Source organism: Vitis riparia, chromosome 4 (assembly GCF_004353265.1).
Source record: "Vitis riparia cultivar Riparia Gloire de Montpellier isolate 1030 chromosome 4, EGFV_Vit.rip_1.0, whole genome shotgun sequence".
NCBI classification, from domain to species: domain Eukaryota; kingdom Viridiplantae; phylum Streptophyta; class Magnoliopsida; order Vitales; family Vitaceae; genus Vitis; species Vitis riparia.
Genome location: NC_048434.1, coordinates 20,395,862 through 20,412,891, shown reverse-complemented (window position 1 = coordinate 20,412,891; position 17,030 = coordinate 20,395,862). Strand labels below are relative to the sequence as shown.

The 17,030-nt window shown below is 32.3% G+C and overlaps 2 protein-coding genes across 2 annotated transcripts; one reads left to right on the top strand and one right to left on the bottom strand.

Annotated features, from left to right (window-relative positions):
- Positions 1 to 77: 77 nt before the first annotated feature.
- LOC117913665 lies at positions 78 to 907 on the top strand. Its single transcript, XM_034828702.1, has one exon. The coding sequence runs from the start codon at positions 201 to 203 to the stop codon at positions 735 to 737; it is 537 nt and encodes a 178-aa protein (XP_034684593.1). The 5' UTR covers positions 78 to 200; the 3' UTR covers positions 738 to 907.
- A 118-nt stretch (positions 908 to 1,025) lies between these two features.
- On the bottom strand, positions 1,026 to 6,405 carry LOC117913664. The gene is given in 8 exon segments (XM_034828701.1): positions 1,026 to 1,394; positions 1,742 to 1,822; positions 2,068 to 2,243; positions 2,335 to 2,408; positions 4,093 to 4,123; positions 4,253 to 4,653; positions 6,135 to 6,183; positions 6,185 to 6,405. Coding segments are annotated over 8 exon segments (978 nt in total). The 5' UTR covers positions 6,302 to 6,405; the 3' UTR covers positions 1,026 to 1,345.
- Between the last annotated feature and the right edge of the window lie 10,625 nt (positions 6,406 to 17,030).

The window sequence follows — 17,030 nt, the reverse complement described above, 5'->3', positions numbered from 1 at the left end:
AATTCTTGAAGGAGACCGAGGGTTAAAAGAGTGGAAGCATTTGGGTGTCGGACCCAGTAGAATAGACAGCAATACGCAGGAGGAGATAAGACGCAGGGTGTCCCATTCTCCATCTCAACCATCACCACCAAAAGGATAAAAGGGATCTCCTCCATTGGCTTCTGCTTTTCCTCCTCCTCCTCCTCCTCCTCCTCCTCCTCATGGCGATGGAAACCAACCTCCTCCAAATCCCATTCCTCTATTCGAAATCATCTTCATCCTCCTCACCTATCCTTTCTCTCACAAAACCCCACCTCCAGATTTTCATCCGCTCTCAGCCTCATCGTCTCCGATCACTCACAGTTACTCCCATCAACAGCAGCAGTAGCAGCGACGTGCCGCCTCCGGTTCCGCCCCCAGTGACGCCGCCTGAGACCGTGGAAATCCGGTTTCGAAGAGGATCGAAAAAACGGAGACAGATGCAACAGCAGGATGGTGGAGTAGCTAACAAGGCAGCAGAAGCTTCTTCTACTACACCTCCTCCTAAAGATTGGAAGGACATGAGCATTACAGAGAAGGCGATAGAGCTGTACGTGGGAGAGAAGGGTGCGCTCTTCTGGCTCAACAAGTTTGCCTACGCTTCCATTTTCATTGTGATCGGTGCTTGGATACTCTTCCGCTTTGTGGGTCCTGCCCTCAACCTTTACCAGCTGGATTCTGCTCCTCTCTCTCCTTCCTCCTTGTTCAAGGGCTCCTGATTCATCTCCACCGTCCTTAGGTCTGTGTTTTTGTATAAATAGAAGTTTTTCTTTATAGGTCAGAGACGCCATCAATGAAATATGATTAGGGTTACCAGGATTATCAGATTAGCTCCATCAACATGCAATCCAACTACAAGGGCAAACCCTCTTATACAGATTTTGAGGCATTTTGACAAGGGTGTTATCAATATCATGCAGTGATTCCTAAAGAATGGAATGCCTATTAAGGCAAAAAAAAGAAAAGAGTGGCGACATTATGATTTATGAACTTATTTCAGAAATATAAACACAAAAAAGAAGCAATTTTACAAATTTGTGGCCGAAACAAGCTTAAAGAAGCAATTTTACAAGTTCGTACCCAAAACAAGCTTTTTTAACATGGAAGTACTAAGCTGACTCTCACTCTCTCACACTCACTTGAAAACCATTATGCTGTTAATTACATACATGAAGTCCAAAGTATGCTACTGTGTAACGGAACTGACAACCCAATAGAATAAGATGAGCATGTAGCCGCCAATAAGATACATAATGAAAATCGAAAACAAAGCCTCCACAAATGCCAACAGAAGTTTCGGATGGTTTAAAGCCTCCAAGTACACTGGCTATGCAACGCTGACAGGCTGCGCGAGGGCGTCTCTTTGAGTTTTACACCTAGAAAAGAAAAGGCTTCCAACATTGAGGGCAACTTAAAATGAAATGATATACATATAAAATGCCAATAATACTCTTCAAAGTCCATGCTATAAACTCGGCCAATTCTTTGTATAATGGAGCGCTGTTTGGCCGATAAACATTGAACTAATCATTGCAATTCAAGTAGCAGTTAACGGACAACAACATGCTATTGATATATATGAGTGTCAGGACGGTGTGCAGATGGGATCATTTGTGGAAATTTTTGAAAATATCCATACACCAAGAGTTTAAATGACATAAATAGACTCTCTTTTAAATAAAGTCATAAATACAACTGAATCTGCATTAAATCAAGTACTAACCTATTGCACTGGGATCGAGATGCAAAATTATGATTGTTGCAATTTGTGCACATCCAGTCCCCATCACGCCATTGCTTTGCTCTGCAGAGTTCATGGGCACAAAAACATTTTGGAATCTCATACCACAATATGGCGTGCACTTAATGTACAGATTTCATTATTCCTGATTTCAGGTGTGCCTGACCATTTTTCATGTCAAGTGTTTATCCACAAATAAAGAAAAGGATTGTGAATATAAACACAGTTGCCGAACTTGATGGTAGCATTAGATATTCTCATGGATAACCTTTCCAATTATTCTAAACAAATAGAATGCATAATCTTACCCTTTCCCAAGGAGTGTAGGTGTTGTTGTTTGATGTGGGAACTGCATTGGCACTTGCAAATTTGGAGGTGCCACTGGGGTTACACTAGGATAGGGGGCATAAGCCAGACCTTTTGGATCAACACTGGAACCTGCCAGTTGCTCAAATCCTGGGTATGATGGCTGCTGTCCATTTGCCTATACATTTAGCGGATGGAAGAGTTAAGAAACCGCGTTACAATAACAATTGCATTATTTTTACATGTGATACCAGAAAATGATCCTTTACATGTCCAGCATTCAATCTCTTGCTATCCCAGTCACGAACAAACTCTTCTGATGCTAATCTCTTCATTCCAAGTGCTTTATAACCCAAAACAAAGATACACAATCAGTTGGAGCCTATGGGGCTCATTCTAGATGTTAACCAAATTTTTTAGAAGAAAAGAAAATACTCATGATAAGTTTGATTAACAGGAAATAAAAAGAACAGCATTTAAAACTTTTAAAAAAATGCCAGTAGTAACCATTTCAGGTGCTATGTATATGAGTTGGTACTTGCCATTACCAGAAAACAGTAAGGTTGGGTGGGGAAAGTTTTGTGACCATTGAACTTTGTAAAATTATCACTGTCCTCTGTGTGAGCAAGTAATATTTGTATGCCTGCTCAATTCTTGTTTTTTATGATTATGTGGACCTACGAATAATTGTATGCTCAATACATGCACTTGGTGTGGAAGAGAATTCCACCCTGAACTGAAAGATGAAGCAGTCTAGGATGTCACTTTTCCTTCTTCAATGAAAGGAAAGATGAAGTGGTTGAAAGTATTTGCCCTAGCTTAAGTAAAAGAAAACAGATGTTTAGTTGTGAAACCATAGATAGAACTTGAAGAAGAGGAGTTGCTATTGAACTAGGAAGCACAGGCACAAGTTTGAAGTTGGAACAACAGTTCTTGTCACTCTTCTGCCTCTTAACACATTTTTCAAGACATAAACACTCTTTTAGAACCAAATCTTTGGCAAAAAAAATTAAATTAATAGGTAGGAAAATAAGGGAATTGGATCTTATTCCTTTCTTTTGTCTAGCAATTGAAATAATTTAAATAATAATGAATTTGAACTTTTCTTGTCTCTATTCTTGTAAATAAAAGGGTAAAATAGGAAAATGGAGTGAAGTTTGAAGTGTTAAAACAAATTCATCAAACCATACTCACATTTCGGAGGAATTCAAACATGCATTCAAAGCCCTCCAACATTCCCTCCCAAGTCCTTTCGATCATGAATTTCAGTGGTTCCAAACAACACAATTCAAAATTTTTAAGCAAATCCTTCCTCTCCCCCCACCAAATTTCCCCATTCCAAACATAGTTTAGCAAAGAAAAATAAAGAAGAATTTATTACACATTCCCCAGTCAACACCTCCGGACTTCAGATAAAACCAAAAGAAGACTTCTAACAATAAATAATTATATATGGACAAATGACAAGAAACAAGCAACATTATGCACTATCTCTGCTGACTGGTAAGCAATGTTATCATATCTCTAAAAATGGCAAGGTAACATGGTAAAGCAAAGTGAAACAAATAAATAAATAATCAAGGACAAAATTGAACATTTTGGACCTTCATATGGATCATGGAAAGATTGAGAGAAAGGAAAGGAACAAAAGAAGCGTAGGAAAATAAAAGATGAGTTAGAATTCAATATATCTTTCTTGGATTCTCTTCTACACTTCTATTCCCCCTTTAAAAAGTAAAGAATTTAGAAATGTTCAAGTTTTAAAATGATTTTAATCCTGTTTTGATTTCCTTTATATTCTCAATGGTAAACCAAACAAGAAAAGTTACGGTTCCTGCATTTTTTTTTCCTTTCCCTACTCTTTTGGAGGATCCAAAAAGAGCATTAACCATTAATTTTTTTGATAGGTACATAGAGCATTAACCATTAATAACATTGTTTCTTAGCTTATACATACAAATAATCCATAGCCATAATACAACAGTTATGCAAAGGAGTGATTTCCATGCCCAGAGAAGAGGGTGTACCTGGTGGCATTGAAGCATTGCATTTTTTGCACTGCAAATAAACAAAAGCAAGATCAGATATGTAAATAATGTGAAGAAACAGCCCACTGGAGCCTTACAGAATTTGTTCTCAGTTTTTAAGAATTTCAACTCATTAGATGTCCGGATAGCTTGGGTGTACCTGTGCACGAGAAGAATAATTATGGAAGCCACAGTTGCATATCCAGTCACCATTGCGCCATCCTTTAGGAACCATAAGGAGCTGATTTGCATGGTTTGGAAATGGAAGTGCAGGACTAGGGTTTCCACCTAGGGGCCATGTTGGAGCTGGTTGGCCTCCATATTTATCAGGACCTCCTACAGACCAGGTTGAGCTCAAAGGAAGTGGCTGCTGAAGAGCACCGTTGCCCATTAATCCAATGTTCATCTTTTGTTCGGGTCCTCCTTGCGCCCTGGCAAAATAATGCGCATAAGTTGGGAGAGAAGCTCCAGGCATTGCAATCGCTGGCATTGCTGCTATCTCCTTTGGTTGTCCGCACTTTTTGCACTTTTCTCGTGACGCATAATTGTTGTTAGTGCAACCTATTGATCCATTGCCATACACACCCAACCCAGAATCCAGCCAGGGAGAGGAAAAGGAAGCCAAGTATACGCACACCAACCAGCCCATCCCAGACCAAAATACACATACAAAAAACACAAACCACTCAACCTAATTGATAGCAAGTTCCTAATCTCAATTTGACAAAAAAATGTGCATATCATATAGGTAGCTCCATTGATAAGAAGAAAAGACAAGAATAGATCATGCTTTTGTTCACTAAAGCACTGCACATGTATCAAATTATTGATATGGAAAACAGTTAAAAAGCATGGGTGGCAAATCGAAAGTATGACTAACCAATGGCACTCTTGTTCAGATTCATTAAGTTCCCAATAAAAATAAATTCTAAAGATTTAACAAAAAATAAGGAACTTTTAAAGCCAGTAAATGTGTGAATAACTAAAGCAACATTTTTCTTCTACTATAGTACCCAATTTTGTGGTAAGATAACAATTCATGATTGCATTAGGCTTTCAAATGCCTGTGTTTATATACCTAATTTATGAATTAGCAACAATAAGAATATTTGAAGGGCCGGGCCCTTTTTCGGAAGCTTATTAAGATTTCCACATAAAGCAATATTCCAATAAATGATCTAATAATAATTAATAATGGAGCCATTAAAGCTTTATAGCTTTAAAAGATCTCATGCACCTAAACACAATCAACCAAGGACTTGTCTTTTTTACGAGGATGCTAGAGGGCTTCTAAACAACTAAATTTTTTGATAAATTAACAACTATAAAATTCAAGAATCAAAAAAATGTTTAGCTCATTCTCACAACAGTGTTATTAAAGTTAGTTTGTAGTTGTTCCATTCAAGACAGCCACAAAATATTTCGTGTGGGTAAAAGTTATAAGTACTTATCAAGCAATAGAAGAATTGGGATCAGTTTTTGGACACATACAATGTCATAAAAGGTTAAGAGAGGGCTACTCTCACAGCCATTTATCCACTCCCAGTGTTCATAGCGTTTTGAAGAACTTCTTTAATAATTTTTTTTTTTTGAAATGGGGTTATTTTTAGGAAATGTAAAAATATAGAAAACAGAATAACTTTAACAATCGGAAACCATAAAGGATCTAATGACCAAAAAGTTGTGAACAGTTTTTGAATATGATGATTTTGTTTTCCCTATTTCATTTCCGACAGTGGGAACAATTTTCAAGAATCATTTAATTTTTACTGTTACAATCATTTTGAAGACAAAAAAGATTCACCTAGAATTGGAAACAGAAGATTAAGCACGATCAAATCCTTCATTTGGGTTTGCGGCAAAACAAGTCTCGAAACACTCAAAACCCTAAAACTCTAATTCCACAAAAACAACACCATCCAAATCAACAGATCCCGTGGATGCAACCTTGTCCAATAAATCCCACAAAACTCAAAATTCCAAAACAAACACATAGAGGGAGAGTAAAAAAGAAAAAAGAAAAGAAAGAAAAGAGAGCTAACCGGTGCAGATCCAATCTCCGATGCGAGGAAGCCATTTAGAATCGGCGGGGGGTTTTGGTGTCGACGAGGAGGCGAGGCTGCTTGCATCGGTTGCAGAAGGATCTGAAGGCGTAGTTTCTGTTTCTGCATCCGCTGCACTCCCAATCTCCCTCTCTGCCTTCGCCCATGTCGTTGCTGCTGGTCTACCTGCGCGTGATATTTGATGTGGATTTCGAACTCGCAACACCTTGTTTGAAGACAAGGCAATCGAAAGAGTGGGGTTTTGTGGGAGGAGACGGACACATATTGGTTACAAGTTAAAATACCCAATGAAACATTGCTGGATTATTGGGCTCAACCTGGCTCCAGTCCATGAAGCCCAACTCAGTGATTGACGGTCCGTTCACTCTACTTGCTAGAGGCAACAAAAAGTGTGATGTTGATTTGATTTTTAATTTAATTTCATAAAATCAATACATATAAATTAAAAATATCTTCCAATTCATTTTCTCATGAACCAAGCACAACAGAGAAAAAGTAAAAGATAAAAAAAATGAAAGAATTTTTTTTTTAAGTTAATAAATAATTTTTACATTTTATTTTTAATTATTTTTAATAATTTTATATATTATTTTATAGTTATTTCATTTATTTTATTTTTTCTATTGTTTTTATTTAATATTTTCTTGGAATCAAACATAGTGTTAGTGTTCAAATATAAATTTAAAAAATATGTTAATAATATTTCTGATGATGTAGAATCGTTTATAATTGACTTTGAATGAAGTTAGAAACGCATTATAATACTTAAAAACACTTTCTTATAAAAACAAGGGACATGTTTAAAAAGTATTTCTAAAAACCGATTTTTGTACTCGAGAACATATAAAACACTAAAAAAACACGACTGTACAATTATTTTTTATGATGATTTAAGCATTTGTTTTCAATTGTTATATGATGGAGCTTGAGTGAAGTTTTCCCCATTTAGTTTTGCATTTTGCTTTCTCTCTCGCTCCTCCCATCCCCAACATTTTTTTTGTATCTTATTTTGTGGGTATGGAGTATGGGATTGAAAACATTTTGGTATAATAAGAGAAAAAAAAAAACAAATTTAAAAGCAAGAAAAAAACGATTACCAGAGGAAGGGACGGAGACCTCATGCTACTAATCCAAGTAGCATTCAATCAACCAACAAAACATGTTTTTATTGTATTTGAAAATAAAAACGGTTTTTTAAAATTCAGTTTTCAAACTCAATTTTATTTCTAAAAATACCAAAGACTAATTTTTAAAATTGTTTTAAAAAACTATTTTTTAAAACTATTTTAAAAATATTTTTCAAACAAGTATTAAGTATTTAACTATTTTTGAAAATAAATTTTAAAAGTCCAAGTGATTCAAAGTGATTTTTGGACAATCACTTGAGTATTTTTTTTACTATATATAACATATCATCAACAATACCAAATAATGCATTGTCACCAAAAATATTGGATGCTCAGTGCCTCCATTGTTTTGTCACCAAAAAAACGAAGGAAACTTGTGTTTTCATCATGTGATTTGAAAATTATATATATTATTGGAACCCCAGTGTATGAATTATGAGATTTTCTTGTTAATGGGGAAAATAATATTTTTCTCATGTATTATGTCCTGTTTACATTTTCCCTTCCCAGATTGCCCCTCAATGTCTCCAAGTCAACAACAAGTCAGCTTCCATGTCAACAAGACCTTTTAAAATTAAACAAGACATAAAAATTAGAATTTGAAAGTTCTCATAAAACACCCGACTTGACAACACCTCTTATCTCCCAAATAAATTTTTTTCCTCTTTCTTATTTGGGACATTTTATCTCATCTTTCTGCACTTCCTCACAACCAGAGAGACTACTTCTCAAATCCAAAATTTCTCTCATTTCAAAAAAGAAACCCTTAAAACTTCAATATGCATATTTATATCTTCTCTAAGAATATGAAACTTCTCAAATCTGAAACATAAAAAACACTCGACTCGGGAACCATCTCAAATTTCCCAAATTTGAAACTTCTTCATCTCAAAGGTTGGGAACATTTCTCTCTCTCTCTCTCTCTCTCTTAGCTTCATCACCTAGATGATCCCAAAACCTATCTAAAATTTCTCAAATTTTCTATGATTTGAGAAAAGAAACCCTTAATCCAAAACTCTAACCTGTATTTTTTTTTTTTTATGTCTACTTTCTCAGCAACCAAATGAAGCATTCCATCTTAAGAATGTCTAGTTAAAAGCAGGCTTCAATAGGCCCAACTGTGATTTAGATTTTGTTATAACAGAGTGTACTCGAAAGGAAAGCTGAAACCCAAAATATTGGTTTCCACAAAAAAAATATCTTATCTTTCTGTCATTTTGTCATTCTGTTTTATTTTTTCCTAACCCTCACCCGAAATTTGAAAATAATTAATTTTTATTTATTGTTTTTTAGTATTTATTGTGCATTAGGTACTATCTTAATCTACTTTAGATATTACCTTAACCGATCTTAGGCACTACCTTAGTTAAACTTGGGAACTACCTATGTGAAGCCTCAAAACTTCATTTATGGACATTACTTACTTCATTTGTGTACATTAGAGCATGACATTATGTGCAACTTTGATATAGTGGTGACTGTACCTTAGGTACTGCCTTAGTAACCCTTAGATACTTGCTTAATCTATCTTAGGTACTACCTTAACCACCCTTAGTTACTATCTTAGTTAGACTTGAGTACTACCTATGTGAAGTCTTGAAACTTCATTTGTGTATATTACTTACTTCATTTGTGAACATTAGAGCACGACATTATGTGCACCTTTGATATAGTGGTCATTGTACTTTAGGTACTATCTTAGTAAACCTTAGGTACTACTTTAATCTAACTTAGGTACTACCTTAACCAATCTTAGGTACTGCCTTAAGGTACTACTCTTGTCTAACTTGGGTATTACCTGTGTGAAGCCTCGAAACTTCATTTGTGGACCAAGACAGTGACATCTTAAGTTAGAAAAATAAGTTTGGACAAAAGAAGTCATCAGTTATGAGTGTATCAGTACTAGTTTATTCTAAGTGTACAAATCTAAATGATCAGTTGCTCAATGTCTAATGTTTGGTTTTCTTTCTTCCTTAGGACAATATACTTCTTACTTACCTTGTTTAATAATCCCAACAACTTCTTCTGCATGGAAGGCAACCCATGTTGTAGAAACACCTAAAAGTTAGTAAAAACCATGTACTTAGATTGCCATATGTTATATTGTCCTATTTTTTTGGTGTGGCTTTAGATATCTTACAGTACATGCATTATGCTGGCATTGTAAATGTTAATCTAGAATGCTAGCTTATCATGTATGGCAGGCACATCAAATGGACTTGTTTGTGCATGGTAGGCATACTAGGAATCAAGTGTTATTACCATTAGATCTTGTGGAAGACATTTTTTGAGTTTTTGAGGCATGACCAATTGACGTTTTTCTTTCTCTTATCATTTTGTATTTTTTGAATTCTTCACTGTTTCTGGATTTTGAGTTTCTGAGGCATGACCAATTGACGTTTTTCTTTCTCTTATCATTTTGTATTTTTTGAATTCTTCATTGTTTCTAAGGTCTAAGTTCTTTGATTTTGAACAACTTAATCTACAGACTTCTATATCCCATTTCATTGCACTACCTAAATTAGATTCATAGTATGCACCTAAATTCTTCATAATTGGAAAGTTGAAAAATTTTACAAACAAACAACACTGTTGGATTGGCAGACCTTAATATCACAATAGTCACTTTTTTTCATTGTTTTTTATAGTAAGATTTTGTATTGCACCTAAATTCCTTTCATTGATTTTGAATGTTTAGTTGGAATATTGAAGCCTATGCAACAGTGAAGAAATCTTTATGATTCAAATGCATGATCTTTCAATTTCCAGGTTTTACAAGGTCTTGTGTACTTGCACCATGAAAGACAAGTAATTAATAGGGACATAAAACCGTCCAACCTACTGGTAAACCACAAAGATAAAGTAAACATTATAGATTTTGGTGTGAGTACTATGCTTCAATTAATCAATGGGTTTGAGGGACACATTTGTTAGGGCTGATAATTACAAATCAGTATGTGGTTAGATTAATTATGGTTCAAACTCTTGTAGTCTAATGCATGCTATACGTTCCAGAATTTGAAGTATGATGATAAACATTTTGCTTATATGCAGTATGAAGACTAGCAAAGTGGGCCAAGATTTTTTGAGCTCTTAGAGGCAATCGTAGAAAGCCCTTCAACTTCTGCTCCCCCAAATCAATTATTTCCATTAATTTGTTCTTTTATATCCGTTTATTTCATTCCTACTCTTACCAGTGTTTCTCATCAATGAATTTGAGAGTTGTTTTGTCGATTCGACTAGAACAATCTATGTTGTGTAAACAATGATTTTGAACATGTACCATTATGAATATCAACCCCCATAAAAAATTAGGTGTAATACAATTATGATGTAGACAAAATAAGAACTATGCCAGGCCAAGGACTTGTTAATGGTCATAATTTTCTTTATATAGTTTCTTATGCATCTAATGTCAATTTGTGAACTACAAAGTTGATAATAATAATCACATAGTGCCTATGAACACTATGAAAACCACATTACTATACATTAATATTCATAACACATGTGCACAACCTATGTTAAAGTAGATATTACAATAAGAAAAACACATGCTATAAAGAAGCCAACAAAGAAATTGATTACATATGTATATGAAACATTTTGCAAGGAATGATGATCGTCAACTGTATGTTCAGACTTTGGTTTGGCAGTTGATGAACATTCATCACTTTTTTTCCATTTTGGTTCTTAGAACATTCAAACTTGGATAACTTCTTCTCTAGAAGTATATGCTTTGTAAACACCCCCCTTATAAATGAGCATATTCTTTTGACATTCAACTCAAGAATTGTACACTCCATGTTTACGCCCAACATACACTACATAGTATGATTACATGTTCGTCATCTGATGACATAATTGTTCTTGGTTAATTTCTAATAATCAATTAAGTAATGACTATTGCAAAAGATAGTACAAAACATGTATAATTCACACATGTATATCACATTTTAGGATAATAACAGTGATGCTTAACTAACAAATTCAAAATATAACATGTCAAAGTTGCAAATTAAGTTTTGAGGCTTCACACAAGTAGTACCCTAGTCTAACTAAGGTAGTACCTAAGGTCGGTTAAGATAGTACCTAAAGTGGATTAAGGTAGTACTTAAGGTAGATTAAGATAGTACCCAAGGTTTGAAATATCAAGAAAGACGAATATATCGGTACTTAGATTTTACGGATATATCAGAAATATTGGTAAAATATCGGTGAATATTTTGATACGAATATCGGTGAGACGAAAATTATTCAAAATTCATAAAAATGTTTTAAAAAACTCTAAAAATAAACAAGAATATACATGTTAAAGTTATTTTATAAGTGTAATTGATAAAAGTATGATGGAGAAAAATATCAGTAAATAAGAATATATCTGTCTTAATAATTTACTATTTATGTTATCAAATTAATTTTAATAAATAAAATATTAGATTTTCATTATTTTTGAATAAATTTATATTGTTAATTTTTTTTAAAATAAAAACATTCAAAATTAAATAAAATTAAAAGGATAAATATACAAATTTAAAAGTAAAGTGATAATAAGTTTTTAAAATAATATTAATGAAATAAATGATGATATATTTAATATTAAAACTATAATTTATTTAATTTAAATGCATTCAATAATATAAAATAAATGATGATGCATATATGATTTTTTTTTAATATTTATATTTTTATATTTTATTATCATATAAATGATATAAAAAAAACTTGTTAATAAAATTATAATAATAGTTTTTATACTTTTATTAATTAAATAAATAAAATTTAAAATAAAATATTTAGAATTAATTGATTTATTATTTTAATAATGAATTTTAACAAATTGATTGTGAATATACATTAACAAACACAAATGTGGCTTAATGGTAATTGGGCTTAACTCCAAGCCTTTTGACTTGGAAAGGTTTTGGGTTTGAATCCCTTGGCATTATGGGTGGCAGAAATAAAAATCCCCTCCTGTTGTAGGCGCGTCCCACTTCATCAGTGACGTTAGTGCAGGTGGCCACGTTGATTGCGTTGACTTCTTGAAAAATCGGAAAATTTTGAGAAATATTAGGGAAAACATCGAAATGTCGACAATATTTTTGAAAAATCGAGGAAAAATCAGTCGATCGACTTTCGGTGTGAAATATCATGTCGACCCTTCGCAATATCCGAAATTTCGGCGATGTTTCGTCGAAATATCCCAACATTTCACACATTGGTAGTACCTAAGGTACATTCACCACTATATCAAAGGTGCATATAATCCCATTTTCTAATGTTCACAAATGAAGTAAGTAATGTCCACAAATGAAGTTTCGAGGCTTCACACATGTAGTATCAAAGTTTAACCAAGGTAGTACCTAAGATCGGTTAAGGTAGTACCTAAGGTAGATTAAGGTAATGCATAAGGTACAATTACCACTGTATCAAAGGTGCACAAAATGTCATGCTCAATCTAATGTTCACAAAGGAAGTAAGTAATATCCACAAATGAAGTTTTGAGGCTTCACACAAGTATTACCCAAGTCTAACTAAGGTAGTACCTAAGGTCGGTTATTGTAGTACCTAAGGTATAATCACCACTATATCAAAGGTGCACATAATGTCATGCTCTAATGTTCATAAATGAAGTAAGTAATGTCCACAAATGAAGTTTTGAGGCTTCACACAAGTAGTACCCGAGTTTAACTAAGGTAGTACTTAAAGTCGGTTAATGTAATACCTAAGGTAGATTAAGGTAGTACCTAAAGGTTACTAAGGTAGTACCTAAGCCATAATAAATACTAAAGAACAATAAATAAAAATTAATTACCTTTAGATTTTAGGTAAAGATTAGGGAAAAATGCGACAAAATGACAGGAAGGAGAGATATTTTTTTGTGGAAGCCAATATTTTGGATTTCAGTTTTCCTTTCGGGTATGCTCTGGTGTAGAAAAATCTGAATCACAATTGCGCCTATTGAAGTCGGTTTTTAATTGGACGTTCTTATGATAGAGTGTTTCATTTGTTTGCTAAGAATGTAGACAAGAAAGAAAAATGCAGGTTAGAGTTTTGGATTAAGGGTTTCTTTTCTCAAATCATAGAAATTTTGGGAAATTTTATATGGGTTTCAGGATCTTCTAAGTGATGAAGCCAAGAGAGAGAAAAATGTTCCCAACCTTTGAGATGAAGAAGTTTCAGATTAGAAATTTGAGATGGCTTTCAGGTCGGGTGCTTTTTGCATAGTTTTAAAAATCGGACTGGATCGGTTAATCATGTCGGTCGAACCACTGGTCAAACCGTCAGTGGAGAACCAATCCAACTCATTTTTTCCAATTTTTTAATTTTTTTTTAAAATTAGACTACTTATAATTGGGCTTATTTGCTTCTAACCCTTAAGCACAAGTCAAGCCTCATTAGGCCTATTATTTGTGGCTCATAAGTTGTTGTTTAATGCATTGGTGTTCCAAGGAGGGTATTTATAGCTATGATTTACGTTGCATAGCTTGTCACTTTCCGATGTGGGATTTCTGTAGAAAGTGAAAAAAAAATTGTTTGCCCAAAGACTCGACCCCTAGACCTCAGGTTATAAAAAGATGGTTAATACCATTGGGGTTTGGAAAGACTATGTTAAGTAGTATTATAAAACAACATAGACTAAAGTAATGAAAAATTTTAATATTTAAATCCCTTAAATAATCATATTCATGAAAATAATATAATATTTTAAAATTTATAAAATAATAAAATATGCAATTTTGGACATATAATTTTTCTTTAAGATAATATATGTGTTTTATTTAATAAAATTAAAAATATTAATATATTTATATTTATCCTTACCATTTAATTTGATAACATTAAACATAAAGAATGAATTATTATTATTATTATTATTTTTAATCTTAATTCGTCATTAATAATTTTAATTTTATATAATATATAAATTATATATTTATTACATCATTGGTTCAACCACTGGTCCGACTAATGAACTATGAATCAATAACTTTTCTAGTTCAATGACCAGTCCGATTCTGAAAACATTGATTTTTTGTGTTTTAGATTTGAGAAGTTTTAGATTCTTAGAAAAGATATAAATATGCAGATTGGAGTTTTAAGGGTTTCTTTTTTGAAATGAGAGAAATTTTGGATTTGAGAAGTAGTCTTTCCGCTTCGGCTGGGTGAGGAAGCACATAGAGATGAGATAAAATGCTCCCAAATGAGAGAGATGGAAAGTTTTTTATTTGGGAAATAAGAGGTGTTGTCGGGTTGGGTGTTTTTTTGAGAACTTTCAAATTCTAATTTTTGTGTTTTGTTTAATTTTAAAAGGTTTTGTTGGCATGGAAGCTAACTTGTTGTTGACTTAGAGACATTGAAGGGCAATATGGGAAGGGAAAAATGTAAACAGGACCTAATGCATGAGAAAAATAATATTTTCCCTATTAATAGGGGAATCTCATAATTCAAATACTCGGGGTTCCAATAATAGTATATAATTTTCAAATCATAGGATGAAAACACAAGTTTCCCTAAAAACAAGAGTTTGTAGCCAAAGTAATCGTTATTTAAAAAACAAAGAACTTTCAAAGTAATTGCCAAAGTAATTTTTTGAGTCCACATCATTAGTTTTTCTTTTACTTTTCTTTCCTATTCAGTAGGACTTTTATCTCGAAGCCCCTGTTTTTTTTTATCTAAAACCCTAACTATCATTTTCTCTCCTCACTGCCTACGACTCTCACCATCTGTGTCTCCCACCACCAGTTCCCACTAGTAGCGTTTTGCAATGACAGGTAAGTTTTTGAAGCAATTTATTTTTGGGTAAAATAATAGCCAAATGTTTAGGTAAGTGGGTATGAGGACATAAGTGGTTCATGAGTTTGTTTGCCCTTATTTTCCTCGGCTTTGTCACTAACCAAATGGAGGAAAATGAAACATTAAAAACACTGAAAATAAACAAAGAATCAAATCGTAAACAATAATTTACGTTTTATGCCCACTTTCCTTGCAATTAGTAACCCCTTGTTTTATGCCCACTTTTATTTTATTTTTTTAAAAAATTCAATTTAATTTATTTTTAATCTATAAATGTTATTGGTAAGTGTGTGAAATAAATTTTCTTTCTTTTAGCACACCCAATATTTAATATTTATATTCCATTAATATTTATTTTAGATTTCTCACTGTGGCCAACTTATTAATTAAAAAAATAAATTAATTAAATTACTAATTATGAATGATAATATATTCGTACATAAATCCTACAAATCTTATAATATTTAATAGAAAGAAGAAAGAAATTAATATTTTTAGACTTATTAAATTGTATAAAAGTTGGGAGAGTTCAGGATCTAAATGATAAAAATGGCCTTATCGGGTATATTTTAATTTTTTTTTTCAAGTATTTTAAACTTATTAAATTGGTAATAAGTCTTAAGTCGAATGCACTTTGGAATGTTATTGTATGAAAATTTAAAATATATGCAAAAAATTCTAAAAAAAAACACTTAGTTCTCCCTTTTAAACAAATCAAAATTATATTTTAAAAATGTTATTATTAATGTTACATTTTATAAAACTTTCATTAATTACGTGAAAAACCATTACCAAAATGTTATATTATTAACAAAAAAATAAAAAAATAAGAAATGACACTAAAATAAATTTAATATATAGAAAATATTAGTTTTTTAATTAAAATCTAACTTATTCAATTATAAAATATAAAAATTAGAAAAATTTAAAATTTAACAAGATATAAGCAAAAGTCTATTAATATGTCTATTATGTTTCCTCTTTTTAATTATTTTAATGAAAAAATATTAAAATATTTTTAGTCATACATCCATTTTTAAAACTTATATAAAATCAATTTTTGAAAAAATTTTAAAAAATTTCCACTTGATATGAGTAGCTTAAACAACGACATTTTAATTGTTAATGAAAAAATAACAACATTTTGTTCAATTTTAATGATAATAAATAATAAGAAAATATTATTAATAAAAACCATTGAATTATTTGGATATTATGTGTTATTTGTTATTTGATTATTGTTAATAGTATACCCTATTATTGTTATTTTTTATTTCATTACAAATTGATGTTATAAATAACGTTTTCTATTGTGTAAATTTGTGGTAAAAAATGAAATTGATTAATTTTATTAGCTTCTTCTATAGGTAAATTATATCTAATTCATTAGTGACTTATTTTTGTAATGGGAAAATGGTGAGAACACAAACCGATGTTGATAATGTTGGGGGTGGAGTTGTGGTGTTCCTATTGATGTGCCTTTTAGGACAACATATGAACAATTGCTGGAAATGATATACTCGGTCACTGACATCAATAGATCACATTTTCAATTAATTATTAGTTGTAAGTATCCTATGAAAAGAGGGAATAAATTCCAACCTTGCTCACTAAAGAATGATAGTGGTGTAGCTCGAATGTTAGAAATGCATAACAGATTTAGGATGGATGAAATTGAGTTATTTGTTGAACAAGTATCGATTGACTTATAAATGAATTCACTAATTGGTAATTGCACACCTTAGTTACTTGGTAAAAATGATAGTACTAGTAATGTTTAAAATCAATTTACTTTTGAGCATAGAGTGGAAGAAGATGAGGAAAACGAAGAAAGAAGACAATGTGATGATGACAGTGTAGGAGCTGAGAATGTTCATAATGATGATAATCAGGATAGAGAATATAACTCGTCTTTTTTAGCTGTTCGTGAGGTAATTGAAAGAGAACAAAT

Excerpts from the sequence above, each read along its gene's own strand:
- LOC117913665 (XM_034828702.1), top strand. The coding sequence starts at position 201 with ATGGCGATGGAAACCAACCTCCTCCAAATCCCATTCCTCTATTCGAAA.